Source organism: Gallinula chloropus (assembly GCF_964237585.1).
Source record: "Gallinula chloropus genome assembly, chromosome: 6".
Lineage (NCBI taxonomy): Eukaryota > Metazoa > Chordata > Aves > Gruiformes > Rallidae > Gallinula > Gallinula chloropus.
In genome coordinates, this window is record NC_140091.1 from 26,299,926 (window position 1) to 26,323,380 (window position 23,455).

General features: G+C 45.8%; 1 protein-coding gene across 1 annotated transcript in view; it reads right to left on the reverse strand.

Moving 5' to 3' along the window:
• The window catches only part of NOTCH2 (notch receptor 2), a gene marked incomplete at both ends in the record, with an annotated part of 84,376 nt that overhangs the window by 5,591 nt on the left and 55,330 nt on the right, over positions 1–23,455 (reverse strand). Inside the window, 16 exons of the mRNA XM_084266231.1 lie at positions 2,363–2,531; positions 2,989–3,085; positions 3,678–3,888; positions 4,624–4,766; positions 4,997–5,344; positions 6,063–6,592; positions 7,150–7,262; positions 9,172–9,417; positions 11,429–11,561; positions 12,337–12,521; positions 13,496–13,649; positions 16,220–16,421; positions 18,815–19,043; positions 21,804–21,956; positions 22,066–22,185; positions 22,705–22,850. Of these exons, the coding sequence (XP_084122357.1) occupies positions 2,363–2,531; positions 2,989–3,085; positions 3,678–3,888; positions 4,624–4,766; positions 4,997–5,344; positions 6,063–6,592; positions 7,150–7,262; positions 9,172–9,417; positions 11,429–11,561; positions 12,337–12,521; positions 13,496–13,649; positions 16,220–16,421; positions 18,815–19,043; positions 21,804–21,956; positions 22,066–22,185; positions 22,705–22,850 (3,179 nt within the window). The remainder of the gene's footprint in view (positions 1–2,362; positions 2,532–2,988; positions 3,086–3,677; positions 3,889–4,623; positions 4,767–4,996; positions 5,345–6,062; positions 6,593–7,149; positions 7,263–9,171; positions 9,418–11,428; positions 11,562–12,336; positions 12,522–13,495; positions 13,650–16,219; positions 16,422–18,814; positions 19,044–21,803; positions 21,957–22,065; positions 22,186–22,704; positions 22,851–23,455) is intronic.

Here is a 23,455-nt window from a genome sequence, read left to right on the forward strand (position 1 = left end):
GTGTTAAATCCTTGGGAAAATTAGCTGCCACCCTCCAAAAAGTCTTTTGGGTACATGCAGCATTTTTTTCACAGCTGGAGAAGTTGGGCACACAGAGGTACTTTTACGAGGCTTGCAAAAAGCACATTCAGCTAGACCAACACAATTAAGTGCTGGATGAACTGCTAGAAGTAAATAAATTAATAAAGCAGTGGACAAAATGTCTTTTTTCCTCCTTCCAGCTTGTTCTCCAAAATTGCTGGAAAAGAACCTGAAAGGATCCAGCTGGAGGCAGACATGCACCATGGAAAATTCCAAGCCTGAACCACTCAAGTTTCAGTAACTTAAAAAGAGGGCCATATAATGTGGACAGTTAATCAGTTTTAATTATAGCTGGTGTTACCAGTTCTGCCTATAATTGCATTACCCTGGTTACACACTCACAGTAAGTCCAGTGAAAAGAATGTGCTCCCCACCCAGGGGGGCACAGAGAAAGAACAGTGTGGGGAGACAGCTTTTTACAGGGAGTCTTCGTTTGTTGCCTTTCAAGAAGACAACCCCTAAAGTAAATCTAAAACCTGGAGTGGGATGGTAGATCCAGAAGTTCAACTGACAGGTACCACTACAGAACTCCTTGCAGAAACAACATACTGAAAACTGAGATGTACAGAACCCACAGGCAAAGTCTTGAAACGACACTTCTGTAGGAGACCAGACTCTCTTAGATCTCCCCAAGCTCGAGGGACCACAGAAGGTGCCGGATGGAGAGAGGGGGACACTGAGTAGTTCTGGGTTGCCTCTCCTCTCCTCTCACTAGGAAAGATTTCTGTTGTTTCCATTGATCCCCATGGCCATGATCTACCTCACTTCAGGTGGCTCCAGCCCACACCTGCACCCACGTCAGCCAGCCCCAATGCCCTGTGCCATCAGGGGCAGCAAGGTATTACTGAAGCATTAGCCACCCAGCCTTCTAGAGAATTCTGCTTGAGACAGGGATGAACTAACTCTCAAGAAGGGCCTGTTTCTTCCCATCTCACTACTCCAACACTCCAATGCTTCTCAAACTTTTGAAACGATTTCTCCCCCCAATGGTAACTTGGCTGCCTGCTTCTGGTGCCGCAGAGCGGGGCAGCTTACAGCAGCCTGCAGCAAGCTGCACAGCAAGGCAGGAAAGCAGCTCACAGGTCAGTATTATTCCACTGCCATTGTTGGGCAGAGCTCTGAGTGAACGTAAAAATTAGCAGTCTGAAGCCTTAAGAACATTACTGCCTGCACTTGAAAAGCTTTCACCTTGCCACACAACTAGAAGCTTTATTAGGGGAACTAAAGAAAGGCTTAAAATTGGCAGAAACTGGTGGTTTACGTTCTCACACTCGTTACACAGAAATTCCTCTGTCCCTGTGCTTTGCATTTAGGAGAGCGAACGGGTCAACGAGCAGAAAAGACAATAGAAGGGAAGTGAGAGACAGGGTCCGGTCATCATGAAATTTGGAGTATTTCCCACTAAATCCAGCAAGAAGCAATTGCAGAAGGACCAGAATCGCCTCTCTGCATATGGACAAGAGCCGGGCTCGCAGCTTTTCCAACCAGGGTGCAGCTCTCGGCCCATTCTCTCCCCTCAGAACACAGGACTTGGGTATTACACAGCCTTAGCCCTACACCTGGAAAAAGCAGTAGAGGATTCTTACTGCACCTAGTCACTGGAGACCGAAAGAGAGCCAGCCTGTGCACACACGTGCTGTTTTAAAGCAGCCCCCCTCAACGTGCACTGTTGCCTTATGAATTCAATCAGCAGATGCAAACAAGTAGATAAAACAAAGCCCCCCAAAAAAGTGTGCTGCATCACAGCTCGGTTCCAGCACCGCTGTCTGACCCTGCTGGTCAGGGTACACGCTCCCTGTGTGCCAGAAGTCATCCAGGTCAGGAAAAAGCCATCCCCAGGTAACAGACACCTCAGGTATGGACCCTGCCGAGTCAGTCCGCAGCAGAGCCTGGCATAATCTCCGCAGCCACCCAGCTGGAGAAGCTGGGGGTTATTTCCAGCACAACTACGCACCCCAAATTTCTGCCACGGTGGCATTCTGACACCTTTTGGGCACGTGTTGTTATAACGGGGAACCTACAGCTAGAGTTCCTACAGGTGCTTGCTGGGTGCCCTCTTTTTTCTCCTGATTAGATGACATTCCATGTGCTACAAGACCATGATCTAATCTTTCCACCTTTCTTTTCTGGAGCGCACGTGAGCTTTTCTTGAGTACCATACAGTTCCTCCTGGCATTCCTGAACACTCCATGTATTTTTTAAACGTTAGCAGTCCCAGCCATCAGAGACAGGGGAGGTCAGTGGCTGGCTGGCAGAACGCACGGACACTCAGAGTACTGACCTGGCCCTCGGACATTGACATCCAGCACATCCACTTCTTGATCTGCTTGAGGCGGTGTAAGGGCTAGCGACGTGCTCCCACAGACGTCTGCTGCCTCCAAGTGCTGCTGTGTCCACTGGCGCTGGTCTATCTGCTCATCAACTTCTGGCAGCAAGGCTTGGTCCTCGGACTGAGCACAGGAAATCATTGGTTGCTTCAAAATGTTCATTAAGTGGCCAAAGACACTGAAAGTTCTTGGGGTTTTCTCAGTTTGGGTGGATTGGTTTGTTTGTTTGTTTGATGCTACTGAGAGTCTTGATCTACCCCTGCTTGGCATTCTCAGCTTTCACACCCCCACTGTATGCTATCAGCCCTAAACTGAATGATACTACACCACCGTCAACCTTCTCTTCAACACAGCAGGGCCTGGGCAGGGGGACACACTGGAACAGAAGTTACCTGCTTCTCTGCTGGCCTGCAATGGCAGTGTGAACCTGATGATTTGCTCCTCAGGTACCATTAGTTACATGTTACAAACCTCTAAGCAAAAGGGAGGCTTGAGCAAAGGGCACACTCTGGAAGTTATGCAGCTATTTGTCACTAGCAGCTTCAGTTTCAGGTGACATTCATGCCTTGGAGCTCCTTACCTTTGGTCTCTTTGGCTGAGGCCCTCCATCACCTGCCCAGTGTTCGGTTGGTCCGGAATCTGCCGGGTTCCCCTCTGATATCTGGACCGACAGACTTCTAACAAACAAGGAGAAAGCATCACTTTGCAGCTGAGCAGTAAGTACTGCCACTTACATGAGCCAGCAGAGACCAGGGTGGGATGCTTGCAAGCTTGGTAGCTTGCACACACCAGGGACCAAGAAATGAGAAGCCTCAGCAGCCAGCAGTGGCATTAAATGCATTGACAACTTCAAATGTGGCTCATTCTGTGGAAAGCCAAAACCCACACACACGGTGGTGTTCTTTTGAAGCTTTCCATTATTTCTGGGTCATGTTTTTAACACACTGAACTAGATGTATTGAAAGTTCATTGCCACCGACCAACCTAAAAATGACTCACCTATTCCAGGAGGAAATTAAGCAAACAGTACCCAACCCCTGAACTACACAGTGTCAGAGAAATCAAACATAACCAGGAGAGCAGATTCCTCATCTTCTGCCCCACACAGACATATTAAAAGGTAGAGAAATAGCCCAAGAAGTTCTAGCTTATAAAGGCAGCTTTATCTATGGACTTCAGTGCCTTTAGTGAAAGATTTCAACCTCAACGTTCCCCAAATCCCCTAACACACTACTGAACACACTGTCAGTGGCCCAAATGCAAACTTACTTGAGCCCAACAGCATCTTCGCCGACCGGCTCTCTGCGCTTATGATTGCTGGGGTCCCTGCGCAGGATGAAGCCCTCTGGGAGCCACAGGGAACCATGCTTGCGCTTACGCTTTGCCATCATCACACCCAAGAGGAGGATTAAGAGGATGATTAAAGCTGCCACAGCAAGTAGGTAAAGCAGCTGGGTCTTTGGTGGCAGCAAGGGTTCGCCTAAAAAAGTCCAGATAAAGCACAATGAGCTTAAAGCACAGACAACAATCATCAATCCACATGCCTTCCTTTCTCAGGGAGCACACTGTCTCTATGGTGGGATGTGTTTCAAGCAAAAGCTTGAGCAAGTTTAGGCTCTGCTGCAAGAGTTCTAAGAATACATCATGGCTTCCCCACTCCAAGCTTGTTTCTCAGAGGGTTTTTAGAGTATATGGCTGCTGAATTGAAGATCTCGCTCCTGCTGGAAGTAGCAATATTACCACTCTAGTACGAGGTTGCAGCCGAGCCTCACAAGCAGGAGAGGGGAGCAGAAATCAAGGGGATTACATACTACCAGAGGAGAAAACGCCTCACAGACAGAGGAGGAATGCTCCCTCACCTCTTCTCTTATGGCACCTTTTACATTGAACTCATGGCTTAGAGCACATAAATGGGTTTTAGTGCAGACGAGGCCACTGCAGTGTGTGACACGCTGCTGCAGCACATGAGAGATTCCTGCTTCTACAGGTTATTAAAACAATTAGGCTCCAAACGCAAATGCCCTGCCTTACGAACTAGATGTTCTCTCAGAGCAGAACAGGCACACACATGCATACTTCTATAACTGGGGATGAATAAATTAGCTCCACGAAACCATAATGGACAGTGAGACACAAGATCAACAGTCCAAGCATGAATTTTGCAAGCCCAAGTTTACCGACTGCCTTCCTCCATCTTCCCACTGCAACTACTTACTCTGGACAGACACAAAAGGATAGGGCAGCATGCCCTTGATGGCCTGAGCAGCTAAGAGAGCTGCAGCAGCTTCTGTGTTGTGAAAGCATTGCTCCGAATCCTCTGCACACTGACGGTTGTCGATCTCCAGGAACACCTTGGTGCTGCAGAGACACACAGTAAAAGGGGCATGGAAGTCAGCAAGAGAAGCGTTCACCAAAGCGCTAGGTTAAACTGCAGCCTTTTAAGTTAATCTTTCCACCCCAGCACTGAATTTGGCAGGTGCAATAGCTTTTACATGTCCCCATAAAAACCTAGATGGGCCAGAGCCCCAAAACATCGCAGAGAGCTGCCAGCATAACAAGGCCAGAGGAAGACAAAGGCAGCCACTCACCCAATGACCTCTTGCTCTAGTTCTCTGTGCTTGCGAATGACCACAAGCGAACGCCTGCTCCGTGCTGCTGGTTTCTCCCCATAGTATGGGAATACCATGGGGTTTCCCTGGGAGTCCAGCTTGATTCTCAGATTGGTGTGCAGCAGAGTTCCTAAAGTGCGCAAGAAGGTGCGAATGTCTTTCAGCAGGTCGTTGGGGGGCATCAAGACCACAATGATGAGGGTCCCATCTGCCAGCTTCTCAGCTTTGTCCCCAGCACAGTCCAGACCGTCCCAGCCACACTCCTCACTATTACAGCCCTGGTCACAGCGGCCGTCCGCGTAGTGATCTGCACAGTACTTGTCATACCTAGAACACAGAAAGGGTTACAGGCAGCATATGGGACACATGCATCCTGCACAGCATACCTGGGGTCTAGGGGCCATTCATATTCAGGATGTAAGGAGAAAAAATATAACCCCAGCAGTGGGGCAGGGTGGAAGTAGGAAGCACAGAGCCCCTGCCAAGAACATGTGGCTCAATCCTGGTACCTGTGGGAGAGAACTGCTTACACTGTTTCCTCAGATAAAGCCCTAACACCTCCTGCTTCAACAAGGGAGAACCATCATAGCAAAGCTGTAGTGCTTGTCACAAATAACTGAAGAGAAAGAAGCGCAAATGACAGACAAGGTGGAAAACTCATTCAGAGGTAGTGAACGCATCTGGGATAAAAGCACAGGTGTTGCTGGTATGGAGTGAAATCCAGGATAGGAGGCAGTACTATTAAAATCTAGTACAAGGTGAAGTGCCTCCTATTTCCATGTCCACATAAAGTAAGGCAAGCCCATCAAGGAGGTTAAAGCTTCACCATTGCTCAGGTTACCAACGTTGTTTGTAGCACACCGATTTCAGAACTTCTTTCCAAAAATAGACAAAAAGAAATACACAAAGCAGCAGAAACTCCTTGATGCCAAACTCTCAGCAAGAGCAAGGACCAACAACAGAAACAAGGGAGGAGATGGGAGCAGCAGGCACGAAGCCTACCAACAACCGAAAGCGCTAGCAGGGGATACACTGGTGACCTTACTTGCACGTTCTGGTATTCTGCTGACATTCAAAGTTGTCAAACAGGCACTCAGGTGTGTTGCAGAACTCGTCGCACTGTCCATTGAAAAGCATCCAGCAGCGCAATGAGGTGGAGCAGTTGATCCAAGGATCCTCCACTGTCAGGGAGCAGTCGCCTCCGTCCCACTGGCAGGCATGACTGTTACAGTCTTCATCACAATAGCCATCTCTGGCTTTTTCCGCACACTGGGAACCCAAACATCCTCGGGGCTCCGGGCTGAGAGTTACGGGCTGTTCACACTGGCTGCCTTGGGTGTGAGCAGGGCACTGACAGTAATAGTAAGGAGGCTGAGAATGAGGGTGGCAGCTTCCACCGTTCTTGCAGGGGGCACTGGCACAGCCCGTGCTTGTCTGGCACTCCTCTCCCACAGCCAGCTTGGGGCAATAGCACCGTGGACCAGAAGACGTCTGGATGCACTGCTCTCCCTTCTTGCATTTCACTTGCCCGCAAGTACTGTGGCTGCTGAACTCACATTTTGCACCAGAATAACCCTACAGGGGAATAAAAAAACATCAACCAAGCTCACAAATTGATTCTTCAGCGCTCTGAGGGCTGGGGATGAGGTGTCACATGCAAATCCTTTCTCTAATCCCTCTAGTCTCACTGCAGGAGCCATGATTTTCTGGGTCTAGCCTCAGGGATAAACTAGGAACTTCCAAGGCTCAGTTAAAATTTGAAAGGGACTTCAGAAGAGCCATGAACAAGGGGAGTCTTGCAGTAAGCACAGAGAACACAGGTTAGCACAAACCAAAAAAGGTCAAAATTAAATGCTAGCTTTAAGATGGAAAAGCCATCTCTCTCTGCCTGCACAGCAGAATCGGTTGGGGTAAGAACAGGCAGCATCACTTTCCCAGGGCACATGGAAGCCCTGGGTTTCCCAGACAAGTAGATAATCTAAAGGATGTGGGTAGAGTGTCTGAGGACACAGCGTTGCAAATAGTACAGAGGAGGTAACCTTCACCTAGAGTGGACCAGTGAAGCTAGTGAGACTGTAGGTGGAGAACTCTACAGCTGAGGCAGCAATCCCATTTCAGGACACGGTGCTTACCGGAGGACACTGGCAGATGAACCCATCCGGCATATTGCTGGCAACAGCACAGGTACCTCCGTTCTGACAAGGCTTCCGGGGACACACGTCTATCACGCTCTCACAGTGACGACCTGAGAAGAGAGCAGAGAAACGTGTGTGCACACACCACGTCAAAACACCATCACAAAGCAAAACACTCCAGTGAACAGCCAACGAGCCTAACACACTGGGGAGAAACATCCCTTTAGATAACTGACTATGTGCTCACTAAGTAGCTGCCCAAGAAGCAGTAGAGGAATCCACAGGGTGTATTTGGAGACAGCCCATCTTGTCTGCCTCCTCAAGAACATGCGCAACCCAGCAGGCAGAAGGAATTTGCTGCTGCTGTCACCCCCAAGTCAGTCAGGCACAGAGGCTGAAGGTGCTGTACCACATCAATCTGGGGGCTCCTAAAACCCTTAACTTTTTGGCAAATGCTCAATGAGTCCAAAGGCAAACCATGCTCTAACCACGAATGAACGACCCTCAGGACCAGATGTGACGTGTGTAAATAGGACAAGCGAGCAGACCCTCCTCAGAGCCATCAGCTGGAGAGAGGTCTCACTGAACTATCATTTGCAGCAACTCCCAGTGTCTGCCTCTGACACCAGACTTTGAAAAGCTGAAGATGACCTAAGCATGACTTGGATCCCCTAGGAAGAGATGAATAGCAGCCTCCACACATGTGCAGCCGAGACTTAGTGCCTGCAGGCAGGGCAGACAGGGCAGGGTGGCCCACGGAATCCTGGCATCCTATCCATCACAAACCACAGCAAAGCCAGCCTGGCCCTTCCCCGGCAGATGGGTCAATGTGGATGTGCAGCTGACAAACAGCTAGAGGAAGCAGCATGCTCCCCCTCTGAGCCTAATGTTTCCAGACAGATTTTGTGTCTGGGATGCAGTGGCTCTCCTAGCGTGCTGCGGGTCTGCACTCCCCACGCCACAAGCTCCAGCAGCCCTTCCAAGAGAGCCAGAAGCAACATGAGGCGTAATACCTAAATGTAAGGATAATAAAACAGATTTAATTATGAATCTATCTGATGACCTGCACCAGTGGTTCCACTAGCTAGCCTGGCTCTGCTCTTTAAGAGACTTCTTGCGTCAGTCTAATGCATTCAAAAACTACCACATGAATCCTTTGAATGTAAGGCCCTGTGATTTCTTTGCATCTGCACCATGAATTTGGTGGAAAACCACACCATCTTTAGATTTTAAAGAAAAAAAATCAAAGAGTAGTAACTATCGGTGGGAAGGTCATATACGCAGGGAAGGTCACTGGTAAGCAGGAAAGTGAAAGGTTTTACCAGAGGAAAACTGAATGCATGAGACGTTAAACTGACATGGAATCTGGAAAGCTGAAAGTTAAGACACATCTGGAGACTATTAACCCAAACTTGGGCCCCGTGGGAGGCAGAGAGCAGAACAGCAGCAGCGCTAACAATGAGATCTAGAGAGAGTGAGACATAAGCTCACGCAGTGTGAAACACAAAGTTGTACTGTGGAGGGATCCCATCGCTAAGTCAGGAATTTACAGTCTGTCCATGCTCAGAGTATCCCACCCTGACCACGTCACCAACATGAGGGAGGAAGGGAGCAAAGCGTAGAAAAGGAGGCCAAAAGTTCATTATGGATACCGTGACACTGATTTATAGAGAAAATTCATGTGCTGCCTTGCAAAAGAGCCATAAAGAAGCTGACACGTGAACGGTTATGCTTCCAATATTAGAAACGTGGGATAATGAAGGGGAGAGAAAAGTACCACAGAAAAATGTCCTGGCAGCCAAGTGTCTCAGGAGATTCCTTTGTCTGAGACAACTCTGGAAGCCAAATTTCTTAGAAGGTTTAACAAGATAGATTGGTTTAAAAAGCAAGACATGGTGTGGAGAAACAGTCAGATATCGTAACGGGAAGTGACTAGATGAGACGACTGCCAGGAAGGGAAAGAATGACCATTTTTCAAGGTACCACTCTGAAATTGGAAGCATGTTTATGACTACTCACCAGTAAAAGCGCTACGACAGATGCACTTGTAATCATTTATCTGCTGAACACAGTCCAGACTTCCACGAGGGTTACAAGGATTAGAGAGGCATTCGTTGATATCTCCCTCGCATCGCTCGCCCGCGTAGCCTGGGAGACAGAGGCAGCTGTAGCCCCCAATCTGGTCGATGCACTGCCCTCCATTAAAGCAGCGGGGCACTCCTGAGTCTGACACGCAGTCATCCACGTTCTCCTCACAGAAACGGCCTGTCAAGACAGTAAAAAGTAACAATTTGAGGATGTGATGTTACAGCCTTTATTTCCTGCACTGCTCGTCAAGTTTTAAGACTGCTTCAGACACAGCCCCAAATAGAAATGGGTAACGATCCCAGCCTAATGCGATCCATACCCCACACACTCAGCCAGCCTCAGAGCAGACTGAGGGAGCATGTGGTTTAGATCCAGCCTGCTCTCAATGGTAGGTCATACTGGTATTTAGCAGCTTTCATGCTTGACTTAAATTAAGTCATTGATTTAAAACACAAAACCAACCCAAAAAAAGACACACTTGGTGTAGCCCTGTGCCTGAACACAGCCAGAGCGCCCCGTGCCATCCTCGCTTCCCATCATTCGTTTCACTCGGTGGCAACCCCAAAAGGCAGCAAAGAGTGCCTGTAGCAACAGGATTTCAACAAGTAATGTTAAACCACCAGGACAGTGGTGGTGATAACACAGATTCCTGGCTGGCACACTGTTCCTGCAGTCTGACCTCTGGGGACCTACAGTAAACTCTTGACATGGGCCAGGGATGGCAGCTTCTCCCCCTCCTGATGGGCTTCCCTTTCAAGAGACAACATCTGGCTCTGGCTCTGATTTGCCTCCAGCACACCACTTAACAGATAAAAGGGACAGCAGAGGGTAAAGCTGAGCGAGGAGTTCTGTCTGTTAATGAGGAGTTCTGTCTGTTAATACAGTCGATTCAACCCAGAGTGAATAAAGTCATTCACCTAAACATGGAGGATGCTTACAGTGGCATCAGTAAAGAATTCATTTCAAACCGGGCCAGGGACAGAAGTTAAGTCTTAATGTCACAAGTAATTGTATCAAATCTTCTCTAATTCATTTTATAAAAAAACAAGTAACATCCAAAAAGTAATTCATCTCAGCAAATAAAGACAACAGAATTAAAAGCTGGGCGTTTGGCACCTCTCTGAGGAGGGTGGGTGCTTTAGTACAACCCAGAAATTCTGGCAATGCAGAAACTGGTAAATAAATGCACAACTCGATGCAGAGATGGAAGAAGCAACTTCTTTTGTAAACTGAGGACCAAATTAAGAACAATCCACAAAGAACTGCTAATGCAATGATTTACGATGAAACAAACACAGACCGGGGAGACGGCTGACAGCCACACTAAAGTGAATGAACTGGTAATATGCAAGGGCAGGAGGCGAATATATTGGATTATTTTATAACTGTACTTGAATTTACTCTGTGAACCCAGACTGCAAGTTCTAGCTGACCCACATCTGGAGATTTTGCCTATATTGAGATGACACACTTCGGAAAGAAAAAGGAAGTTCAGAGGAATGCAAAACCTTTAACTGACTTGAGAAATAAACTACTTTTTTTTTTTTTAAAGTCAAGTGAGAGAGCATTCACTATTGGGTTAAAATGTCAGGGCCACCAGGTCTGGTGTAACAAGGAAATGGAAGGTTTGGTTTCAAGAAACACGACATTAAACAGGCTGGGGAATCGTTCTTACCAAAAACCACCATTACGCAACTGTGGCCTTTTTTAAAGAAATAGAATAGCTTTTAATAGAAGAGCTCAGATTTGCTGGAATAATTTAAGTTAGCCTAGAGGCACCGAGCTTCTTTTCCACAAAAGACTCCAGGATGGAGGACAATGAAGGGCTAACATTTAAGCAAGTAAAGGACACCAGAAATCATTTCATCGTAGCCAAAAAAAACCCCTTGGGTTTATTATATTGAAACCGACAGGGTTGGGAGAGACCTTAACGGCCCTCTAGTCCATCCCCACTGCCACAGACAGATCACACATTCCCAAAGGACCCTGCCAAGACCCATTCCTTTAAAAGAAAGAAAGAAAGAAAAATAAAAGCGGCATTTATTTTTAAAGGCAAAATATATATAGCAAGGGACTCAGTGCACTTTGGGAACATTCTTCAAAGAAAATAACACATTCCCTTTAGACCCTGCATCATGAAACCAGAAAGGAAAATTCACTCTTGCAACAGTCACACTGAGCTTCATACCCCGAGTTCCCGGTGGGCAGGAGCACTTGAAATGATTGACGAGGTCTATACACGTCCCTCCGTTCTGGCAGGGCTGAAACTGGCACTCATCCACTTCGTACTCGCAGTTGACACCCTGGTACCCAGGCACACACTGCCAGTACAAAAATAAATGTGAATAACCTTTTCCTAACAGATACATTAGTAGACATCTGAGAAAGGGTAACAGAGACAAAACCAACCCTCGGTGGGAGAGATTACAACTGCCTGCCTTTGTAACTACACACCACGAGCGACTTCAAGGTCTGCACAGCCAGCTTACCACACAACTCGAGTGTGTGACTACTCAAAAGCACACTGTGTGCTTGAATCTGAGTGACTTTATTCCTGCAAAATACAGCGATCAAATCCTGACACCCTTTAGCACTGAGTCTGGCTCCTTCTGAGCATGAGTTTCCAAGGTGTTCTATGCCACTCTGAAAAGCTTAGGAAGGTTGACATACCTTAATCCCATGCTCTATGCTCCTCTGCATCCAGTGTAGGAAACAGAAAGCGAGTGAAGGCGTCTCCCACCCTAAGAGCCAAGGGATACTTTGCCCATCCAACAGGGAGAATACCACATTCCTTTACTGCCTTCTACATAGATTTTAACATAAACCACATCTCAGGCTAAAAAACTTTCACAATAAGAACTCCCTCTCCAAAGAGTTCAAATGCCATCAAGCACCCCTCCATCCTTCTGATCACACCTCTAACTCAGTCTTAAAAGCCCAATTCAGCCTAGGAAATTCTTTCCAGGTGCAGGTTGGTTTTACCCCCTCTTTGTAGCTATTGTACTACCCCGCATGCATTCCTGGTTTCTTTTCATACCTCTGCATTGCAACACACTAAACATTCAGACCTCTTCCTCCTAACCCAGCACACATTACCTCACACTGGTATCCACCGAGGTGATCCCGGCAGGTAGCACCGTTCTGGCAGGGGCTGGAGTCGCACTCGTACAGCTGCACCTCGCAGTAACTGCCAGTGTAACCCACATGGCACTGACAGTGGTGTGTGTTTCCGACGTTGAGGCAATGCCCAGAGTGCTGGCACAGCTGGTCCACTGGGACTCCTGAAACAAAGGTAAATGAGGTGAGGAAGGACATAAAACATGCCTGCCAGCAGTGTGGGTAGCTCAGCCAGGAATGGAGATGGCTAGACCCAACAAACTGAACAGCTGAAATTCAGAAATTGTAGAGTGACTCTTTAAATTATGGTGGGTCAGAACCACAACCGGCTTCCAAACAAAGTCTGCCCCCTTTGGATCATCAGCATCGACTCTGGCATGAAGTATATGTGTTGCTGTACTATTTTACCACTGCCCGGTGAATACACATCTGAAATACCACTGCTGAGGTACAAAGGCTCGCTGCTTGCACCTAGAACGTCTGCAAAGGTGTGGGAGCTCGACACCCTTCTCCTCTGACACTGAATCTGCTTGTTTGGATTTCCTGAACTGAAAATTGGCACGATACTGTCCATTGGTCTGGGCCACAAGCCACCTTCCAGGAAGAAATCCAATTAAAATCCAAATCTTTTACATGTAAATCATCTGAAGCAGGAGACTGCTACTTTGGGGCACCGTGGGACTACCTACGTAGCAAAATAGCTCAGATAGTAGCCACTGTTCTCTGAGAACATACTTTAAAAGATTGCAAGTTACAAGGTGCCTTTCTTGTGTAAGGACTACATGCCTTAAACCTGACCTGCCTGGAAATCAGCAGAGAGGCATGAACAGCCACTGTATGTTCCAAAAAGGCAGGCCCTGTAAAACAGTATCCCTGAAGCTCTATGAGTTTGTAAAACATTTCACTCTTTCTGGCATTTTTATGGTAGAAGCTGCCTTCTTACATCAGGGAGAACCAAGACAGCCCTGCCTCCTGAAACAACTCTGCAGTGTGTTCTAGCTTAACAAGTGATGGAGACCCACCACCCAGAGGCAGAGCTCTCCAGGGCTTGCCAACAACGCCCAATGTGGAAAGGAGGTGCAGGTCAACGATGCGTGGGGAAACGTTTGCAGTTAAAGCACAGAGGACGCTTATTTACCCCTTTGTGAAGCTGCCACTTGACACGAGACGTTGGGCACGTCGCAGTAGGCGCCAGTCCAGCCAGATGGGCAGACGCATTGAGTCTGGGCTCCAATCTGGACACAGGTGCCTTTATTCTTACAGGGAGACTTGCTGCACAGATCCATAAGTGCCTGGAGAGGAAAAAAAACCCACCAAACCTCACAACACGATGTATGACAAGCGCGGTAGGAAACACTACTCAGAGTACAAGTTCAAGAAGCAAAGAAAGGAAGCTCTGCAAAACTGGTTCCTCATGGCATTGGAAGGAAAGGGATGGTGCTTCCCCAGCCTACGGCAGGAGCTTCACTGGCAGTCTCCAGAGCCCAGATGCCCAGGAAACTGCAAACATACAAGGAAGTAAACCCCAGGTGGCAGTATCGTTTCAGGAGTAAGCTGGTCCTCACACCTTACCACGCAGAGGGATCTTTGGCTGGCTGGGTTTGGAAAGGTTCAGCTTTACTTCAGACTAGGCTTCCAGTTCCACATTAGTGGTACTGACAGGAATGGCTGCCCTTTCTTCTCCCAGATTCCACCCCCACCATGTTCCCTTTTTGTGAATGACAGATGTCTCCACATTTTGATCTTCGCTTTTGCTTTTTGTCATTAGCTGCCTGTACCAGCTTTTGGCCCCATTTGCCCCAGAATGGTTTCTCCAAGCCCACCTGTCTTCTGCGTTTCAATTGAAATCCCACAACAGTTTGCCAAAGACAGGACAAAGTACACTGCTTTTCTAGATTTCCTACAGCGAAATAAAACCAATTTCCAAACAAAGAGACTAAAACTCAGCAAATCATGATATGAAAGTGGATTAAGGACCCAAAATAATTGTCTGACCTAATATAAACCAGCCACTAACCATCATTTCCTTTTTGAGCATTAAAGCCCTCAAAGTAATATGGCCATTTGATTGATTTCAAGCTGACTTGAAGGAAGGATGAGGGCTTGTTTGTTTTTTTTTTTTTAAAGCAAGCAGTACTGAATTTTGGCTGTAAAATGCAATTTCAATTGCAGAAAGTTCTGCTTTTCAGATGCAAACTGTCTCCTCACAAAGATTAAAGCAGAAAAAAAAAAAAATCTGTGCTTTCACAGGCAACCAAAAAGAAACTTGGAATTAAGTTTTATCACATGTACTTGAGCGTGAAGAAGAAAAACACCGAGCCTCTTGGTTCTGCATTTGTAATGAGTACCCGACTGTTTTACATGCAAATTCTATGACTTATGAATCATTGTCTGATTTTGTGCTGCTTATTTAGCTTCGCTAATTAGGTCAAGCCAGTTTACCACTAAGACAAGAACTACAGCGTAGCTGCAATCTATAAATCTCTCCTATACAGCTCTGAATAGTGCTTATAAATTTAGAAAGCTCCGATTCCTTGTATAAAATGAGTAATACACTTCGGTCATGCTTCTCTGAGCATAAAGCAGACTTTCTGAGAATCCACAACATCTAATTTGGGGACAGGAGCACTAATCCTTTTCTCGAGTGAAAACAAAGCAAACATAAGAGAAGAGGAGCTACTGAACTTCACAGCACTTTACTACCACTCTCAATGCTGACTCTCCCAACGGAGGTTGAAGTGGTGTGCCCGGAATGCGTAATTAGGGTAGCAGAGGGGTTGCTTTTTTTCCTATCACTTCATTACTTTGCATTCACTTCCTCCATTAGCAATACCTAGAAGCAGACCTGACAATTTAATGTCTAGCAACATACTTGTGGAAAAGCACCTCCCCCACTGTCACTAAAATGCTCCTTCCAGCACCCACTGCTTTTACTAAGACACACTGGCACGAAAATCGGTTGCAAAATCCTTAGAAAACTGTGTTTTCCAGTAGGTTAAGAAATTCGGAGATGTATTTTTTTTTGTGGGTTTTTTTTTGGAATGTCATCACCCAGGCTGCTTATGAAAGAAACCAACATAGTGTTTATTGTTCCAGAGCTAGAAATAGCCTCACATCGTTCTCGTTCTTTTGACGAGCGTGGAATAAAAAGCTCTCGATTTGAAAAATTAAATCAGAGCTCTGTTTCCACTGCGATATGCCAAGTTTGGGGACTTTAATCGGTACCAGTCGGGCACTGGCAGTATGGGTTTGCAGCTCCTACACTCAGCTGAAGAAAAACCTGAGTTGTCTAAGCTGAAGTCTGCAAGTAAGGCTAGAGGTTTTCACTGTGTTGTTAATAGGACAACCACATCAGTTACTGCCCCAAAATGTCTTCTGGCTTCTTCTGGGGAAAAGAAATCTACAGCCAACCCGGAACAGCTGCACCTCACTGTATGAAATGGATCAGTGAAGTCAAGGTCCTGCTATATCAGACAGATGTTCTGCCATTTACAGCGGCGAGTTTTAGTCTGGGTTTGTGTGTGCTTGGTGTTTTTTTTAATACAGGATTCTGCCTTCAATCAGGACAATTCAACATAGCCACTTTCAAAGCCAACAGCTGGTTTTCATATGAGAAGAAAACTGATCAGGAAAGTTCTGATGACACCTGCCCTCATAAATAACCCAGCATTTTTCTCCTCTTTGCAAACACTTTTGATTGCCAGAGATTTCTTTGAACAGGGACACCTGCTCTGTTAAACAGAGGTGCTGGGCTTATTTTTCACCCAGCCAAACAAGCTCTTGCCAGAACTGAAGGAACAAGAGCTCACACTTTGGTACCTCACATCTAACCAAACAAAACGGGCAAGGAAACGTCACCCACCTGACAGTTCTTCCCAGTATAACCCAGAGGACATATACATCGGTATGTGCCCGGGCTGTCCACGCAAGAGCCTTTGTTCAAGCAAGGCTGTGAATCGCACTCATTAATTTCCGTGAGGCAGAAGGGTCCTGTAAACCCCCCGGGACACTGGCAAGTGAAGGAATTGATCCCATCTACACAAGTACCTCCATTGAAACAGGAGCTGCAACGGAGAGAGAACAAAGGTAAACTGAGACAACATGCAATTAACTCACCAGCACGTAAGCATCCCTGAAATGAGAGAGAAGAAACAGATTGTGGGATCTACTGAACACTGCTAAATTCCTGAGAGAGAAGAAACAGATTTGTGGGATCTACTGAGCACTGCTAAATTCCTGCCAAAGAAGCATAAGCCAGACAGCAGCAATTCGAGGGGACTCTGGCTCACTGCTTTTTCCCTTGGCAGGTGAAGAAAGTGAAGCAGGGCTTCAATGAGTCATTAGTGATGGAGGTAACTTATTTAATGAAATCTTCCCAGCTTCAATGTGACCACAAACAGTATTGTACCCGGCAGGCGTGTGGCTTGCTCAAACTGATATGTTTTATACAAATTACAAATGTATCACAAATTATGAGAAACAAAACAATTTGCCTTTTTTAAAGCTTCAAAGGAGTCACAGCTATGTTTTCTCAAGGAAAAGTAGTTCATATGACATGCAAACCAAGCATGTTCTTCATTGAAACGATGTGAAAGTATTGGTATTGCTAAATCCCTTCCTCCTCTTCTCATGAGAACTTGAAGTCCTTGATTTGTAAAACTGCTCGTACGTGCCCTGGCAGAATTCAGATCAGAGGAATTACGGCCCCCCAACCCCACCCCAATCTCCTGATCATACAGAGAAGTGACTGGGAAAGTTAGGAGAAGTGATGCCTCATGCAAAACACACTCCTCTCGCCTTCTAAAGAAATGCCTGCCAGGAAACTCCCGCTCCTCCGAAAATAACCCCAGATCAGTCTCAAGATAATCAGTCTGATAAAGCTCTCAAACCAGATTCATGCCTGCTATCTGCCCTGTGCACCGTCAAAGGGTACTTTCATGAGAGAAGCCACTGACTCACCTCCCTGAACTTCCAGGGCAAGTTTTAAGTATCTAAATTCTGACTGCGACTGCAGTAGAGATGTCAACATTAACCTCTTTATCAGAGATTCTCTGCTGCCTCCTGGGCTGAATCCTGTTTTCCAAAAACTACTGTTTACATTCCTGGCAAAACAAGGCTGAGAAGACAGAGGAACTGTAGCTCACTGGGTGTGTTTCACTGAAATCAAGGTACTCCAAAAGAAGACAGCACTCTCTCATAGGCTGCTTCTCACGCAAGAATTATTTGAAGGAAATTCAAATTAGCCAACCACCGAGGCGCTCCTAAGTACAGCTCAGTGAATTTTAGTTGAGAAGGTGCGACTGGTTTAGCTTGGCAGAGTGTGAAGAATTGCTACATCCCTCATTCATTCCTGCAAGACTGGTTTCTGTCCTGACCAATAAACAAAAACAGGAGGAACCTCAAAACACCCAGCATACTTCACTTGATTAAACAACTGTTGTGCAAATTAAACACACCCTCATCAGTGGCGGAATCCTGTTCTTAAGCAAAAGATGTTAAAATACTTCCTCCCCCGCAAATGCAATTTTATAAAAGATAAGAAAGTTCTTTCCTTTGTGTGCAGAAAACACATGAGAACACCAAGAGCTCCACATTTAGGCACCTTATTTGTTTCTGTTAACTAGACTAGAACAGGCTGGGGTTTAATTATTTTTTTTAACCAATTCGAGCTTTATTACAAATTGTTTCCATGAGAATCTGGAGTTCTTTATGTTAATCCTACCAAAGCTTAAAATAAATATGCAGGCAGATGATGGATACCCAGGGTTAATGCTCAAAGAGCTTTTACATCTATCAAGTAAGGCAGTTATAGAAGGACCAGCCATTGAGCATTTTAACTCGGTTCCATGCCTCACCCCCTTAGAATGACCTTGGGTTTTCTCTCAACATTGCTAAACCACATCCAATTTGTGAGCATTAAAAGGTCTTCGATGACTAAACCTTTTCAGCAGAGAATCTGTGGATTTAGTGTTCCTCCTGGTTGCTTCTTCGTGTTACTTGCAGTCAGTAACTCAGCTCAGCGAATTTAATTTTGCTGCCCTTCTGAGAGTCGGCCGCTGCTTCCATTTCTGCAGCCTTTGTATTTCCCAGCATAGGAACTGTTCAGGACCAATCAATTATTTCTCCTCCCCTATATGATAGCAGTGCCATAAAACTAGAAACGTTTGAATAAGCTAGCATCTGTTCCCATCCTAATGATTGTTAAACACTGTGATATTCCTCCTGCCCTGGAACTTAGTCTCTAGCTTGCCATGCAAACTGAAGACCGGCTTTGACAGGCAACTCTCTGTCAACTGGTGTCCTCCACAAGGTAAGCAAGTGTTTGCTGCATTAATCACAAGCACATCTTGGCGACAAAAGGCAGGGTAACAAATCCAGATCCTTAAAAACTGCTTCTGAGTAGGACAGATGACAAGCTGTGGCTCTGCAGTGCATCAGCAGAGCGAAGCTCTCTCACCTCTCAGTGCATTCATCGATGTTGTTCTCACAGTTGGTTCCCTCAAACCCAGGCTGGCACTTGCACGTGTAGCTGTTGACATAGTGGGTGCAGGTGCCTCCGTTCCTGCACGGTTCACTCAGGCACTCGTTGGTGTCGGTCTGGCATTTATCTCCATGAAAACCAGGCAGGCAGATGCATGAGAAGGAGTTTATCCCATCCACACACGAAGCTCCATTTTGGCAAGGATCTAAAATAAAAGCATTGCACAGGAGGTAAAATGGGCAGCAGTCAAAGGTCAGGCCTGAGAGAAGTAGCTTTTTGGGGAAAAAAAGGTGTCCTACAGCCCAGAGTGTGATAGACCACTGTGACAAGATTTTCTGAGCTACTTGACAAAAGAAATAATTCCAAAGCATTATCAATAACAAATCGTGCATCAAGACCAAGCTTCAGGGCCTAAAGGTTTCTTTGCTGGAGTTTGTTCAGCTAAAACCAACAAAACCAGGTCTCAGAGCCTCTTGGTTTAAAATTAAAACTCTTGCTTTTTGGTAAATGCCTACTGAGAATATAAACAGGACAGCAACTGCTTCTTCTTCCTCATCAAACCTTATTCATGTGACAGCTCAGACCGTTCTCTCCTTCTGACACTACTCAACACATGAAAGAATTCATGTGCTTCATTTTAGGCATGAAAGTAGTCCAGGCAAGTCAAACATGTATGTGTAAATTAGTGTGTGTGTATATATATATATATTAGCACTTCATGTGTTACTGAGCATTCTTCTCCCTATCAAAGGCTGACTGGGAAGAGGCTGGCAGAAAAGAAAAAGCTCACAAACTCTTACACAGCATTGGATTCTCCTCACCTTTGTATTTCTCGACATAGTCTTTTACCCTGCCATGATCTTGTTACTCGTGTACCATTTTCTGACCTAAGCTCCCCCACTGCTATGTACTTGCTACTTCCACAAGCACCAGTCTGCCTGAAGAGCTCCACCACGCAGGATTCTCTTCCTGCTTTGCTCCTTCCACTTTCAGATTTATGACCCACATTCCTCGGTCAGATACTGCCTCTGAAGCCAGTTTCCTTTTCTACTCTGCATTCCTACATGATGTGAAAGCAGGGAGGGAAAGGGGAGATGGGAAGGGGGATGAAGAAAAGGTTCTGGAGCAGGGTTTTTATTTTATTTATCACTATCTTTAAGCACTATTAAAATACAAACTTTAAATGCAAATAAGACTCCACCAAGAATCTGCAGTTCAACATAAGTACAAGATAATTCTGTTCACTGGTAAATGAAGAAAACAGATGTGGAAGGTAATTAAAGCTCATTTATTGACTGAGAAATATGCTCACATGATTAAAAAAAATTGTGTTAGAAGAGACAGACCTGCACACATTTAAAGGTCATCTGACTACCACAGAGAAAAAGAGCATTTAAAGCAAGACCCCTGGCAGCTATAAAGCACCGTGCCTGTGGCACCCAGCCATTTATGACCCAAGCCAAAAGCTGCGCATCAATTTTCTGTGCCTCACATTTACTGACAGAAAAAGGAGACTGAGTATCAACTTCTCACTAAGTTCTTGTTGTTGGAGGGTTTGTTTGCTTCATAGATTAGAGACATTTGGCTCAAGCCATGGAAGGTTTTTGTTATGCTAAATGAAATCAGCTGTAGCAGTGATTTGAAATTCTTTTTCAACCTCACTCACGGGGCATGCTGCCTTACAAACAGCTCAGGATGAATCTCACAGCTCCCAGAACACTTAGGAACAGAGAGAGATTTCCCAGCTGTTCAACAGAGAAAGATGAACAGTTGGAAAACGTTTTTCTCTCGAGACGCCCACACAAAACCCACCAGGACAAGCAATGATTTGGGTGGCTTTGGTAAGCAAAGCTCTGGGTCAATGCGCCAACGTGACTTTCCTCATGCTGTACCTGTTTGCTCAGCAAGAGGCACTCAAAAGCTTGGGCTGAGCCAGATGTTTTAGAAGTTCTTTGAGCGGTGCTGCTTTGGGGTCTGCCATGGTAACCTTTCCCAATAGACCCGTTTAGGTCCTTCTCTACAACAGTCACAGATTCAAATTCCTCTCGATGCAAAACACAACTCTCTAAATTCACACCTCAAGCCTTCAAGATTTTGGTTTGGTTTTAAGCTACTCCAATTAGAAACATAGAGGTTTTGGGGTGGTTTTTTGGTTTTTAGTTGGTTTGTTTTTTGGTTTTTTTGAAAGAGCCAGCCAATTAAAACACTGCAAACTCCTCCAAGGTTTGATAACGCACTTTTCAAGTACCAATAGGTGAACTTTTAAACACACGGCACTTCTCAGGAGACTCATTTTATCTGATGGTGATACAGAACAAGCCCAGCAAGAAGTTGTTACTACGTGTTTGTTTTACCTTGTAAACAGCAGTGTCAAGGGATGAAATTACCATCTGCTGCCTTGTAATTCAAACAATCCCAGTTCTCATCAGGGTACAGACTATCCTGATACCTATGCCGGAACAATGTGCCTTCCTCCTGCTTGATTTGCTTTCAAATACAGATTAACTGGAACAGCAACAGGACCCACTCTTCCCACAATCTTAATGCCAGACAGAGGCATTTCAGGAAAGACTGCTGTCCCCCAGATTCCCAGCACACCTCAATCAAACTTAGCGCTGAAATACAGGTAAGCCCTGCAGTGTTACTTTACCCTGGTGCATTAAAATTTCAGGCAAATGTAATTCTTTGTTTAACAGCACTCCTTAATGAAGTATGTAAAACCTAAGGACCTTTTCAGGTTAAGAATCTGGGAACAACTCCTGCTGCTATCAGAACACTGCGGTCCATTTCTAGCAGCTGAACGCGATGGATTTTGACGGCCCCATGCACACAGGTCTTACAAAGCTGAGGTTTGGGGTTTTTTCTCTATGGTAAGAGATTCTAAGAGGACTTTAAGAATCTGTCAATAGTATGGCAAAGTTATTTCTAGGAAGAGCTGAATAGAGAGCAACCTGCCAATACTCACTTGAGAGGCAGTCGTCAATGTTGCTGTCGCAGTCTCCTCCCGTGAAGCCTGGCCGACACTCGCACAGGTAACTGCCTTGAATGTTATGGCACAGAGCATGATTTTTGCAGGGCTTTGAGAGACATTCATCAATATCCACCGTGCATCTCTCCCCTGAAACAAGGGGAATCCAGATGTAAGTTCCCTCAAAAAACAATGCTCTAGAAGCTCAGTGCCAACACTGCCCAGCATTGAAAGTACGGAATGTTCCCCATCACGTTACCTTCCCAGCCAGGGGCACACTGGCAGGTGTAGCCTTCAGAGTCAGGAGATTCTTGGCAAATTCCTGAGTTCTCACAAGGATCGGGGGAACAAGGAGCAACCACTACCTGGCAGTTCACACCTGGAGAGCAGAAGGGGGAAACAACCAGGTGACTATGCTGCAGAGAGCCTGATGCTTCTTGGAAGAATGAATAAAGAGATGGTAACTCGCATGATTACCCTACACAGCGGCACACAGCATTTCTGTATTTGTATTTGATATTTCTGTAGTTCATATTTGATATTCTGTGTATCTCAAGGCAATCAGAGCACTCCTGATGGGGTACAAGCTGACAGCAGCCACTGTAATTCTGAATTTAACGCCCCTTCGATTCCCAGCACGTTTATAAAACTCAGTCTAACTTTCTTACAGAGAAAATTAAGCTGAGCTGCCACCAGGACATTTCTTCACTGAGGTTTAGATGCAGTCTTACTACATATTCTACATGAACTGACTGTACTTTAGTTTCGTACATCCTTGCCATTTCCCCTCTTGATTTCTATTTCTGTGAAGTTTAATGAAAAGATTGAAGTGGCACAAAGGGTGGGAATTAAGTAGAAAGGAGAAAAAGAGATCAGAAACTTTTTGCGGGTTTTTCACCTTTGAATCCTTTCCTGCAGGTGCACCTGTATCCATTCAACAGATCCTCACAAGTTCCTCCATTCTGGCATGGGTTTGATTTGCATTCATTCCCTTCTGTCGAACAGTAATCTCCTACCCAGCCCGGGTCGCAGACACACTTGTACCTTCAGAGGCAAAACCAGCAGCAGTTTTAGAATATTCTGAAATAACCCCCAGTCATTTCAACAGTTTGTCCTGCAGATTAATTTTGGACAGAAACCCAGAAGACCTATTTTTAGGAGAGCCCTAAGTTACATTTAGATTGCTTATCCCAGCTGTGTAGTTTTGAAAACACTGGAAACAAACCCTCCCCTAAAACCACACGTCCCTCCGTTACAGTCTTCACAAAGCACTTGGTCAACCAGCAACAGGTTTCTGCTTTGACAAGACCATTTCAACACATTCAAACAAAGAAGAGGGAAAAAAAAAAAAAAAAAAAAAAAGAAGATTAAAAGAAGTGGAGGGGAACAATGGGTTCCAAAGATAACTAGACTGATTTTTAATACAAAGTCAGGGTTACAAATGAAAACAGCTGGCTGGGAGCAGGAGCAATCTTCTCCATCGCATTTCAAAACCCAATGTAGAGCAGCACTCCACCCAAACAATGAAGAACCAAGGTCTTGGTGAATCATTCTGGACTCGAGCCACACAACACAGACACTGCTCTCCCTCCCCATCACACAAACAAGATTTCTTTTATCTGGCACCCAGCGTCAGGTGCACGTGGGCA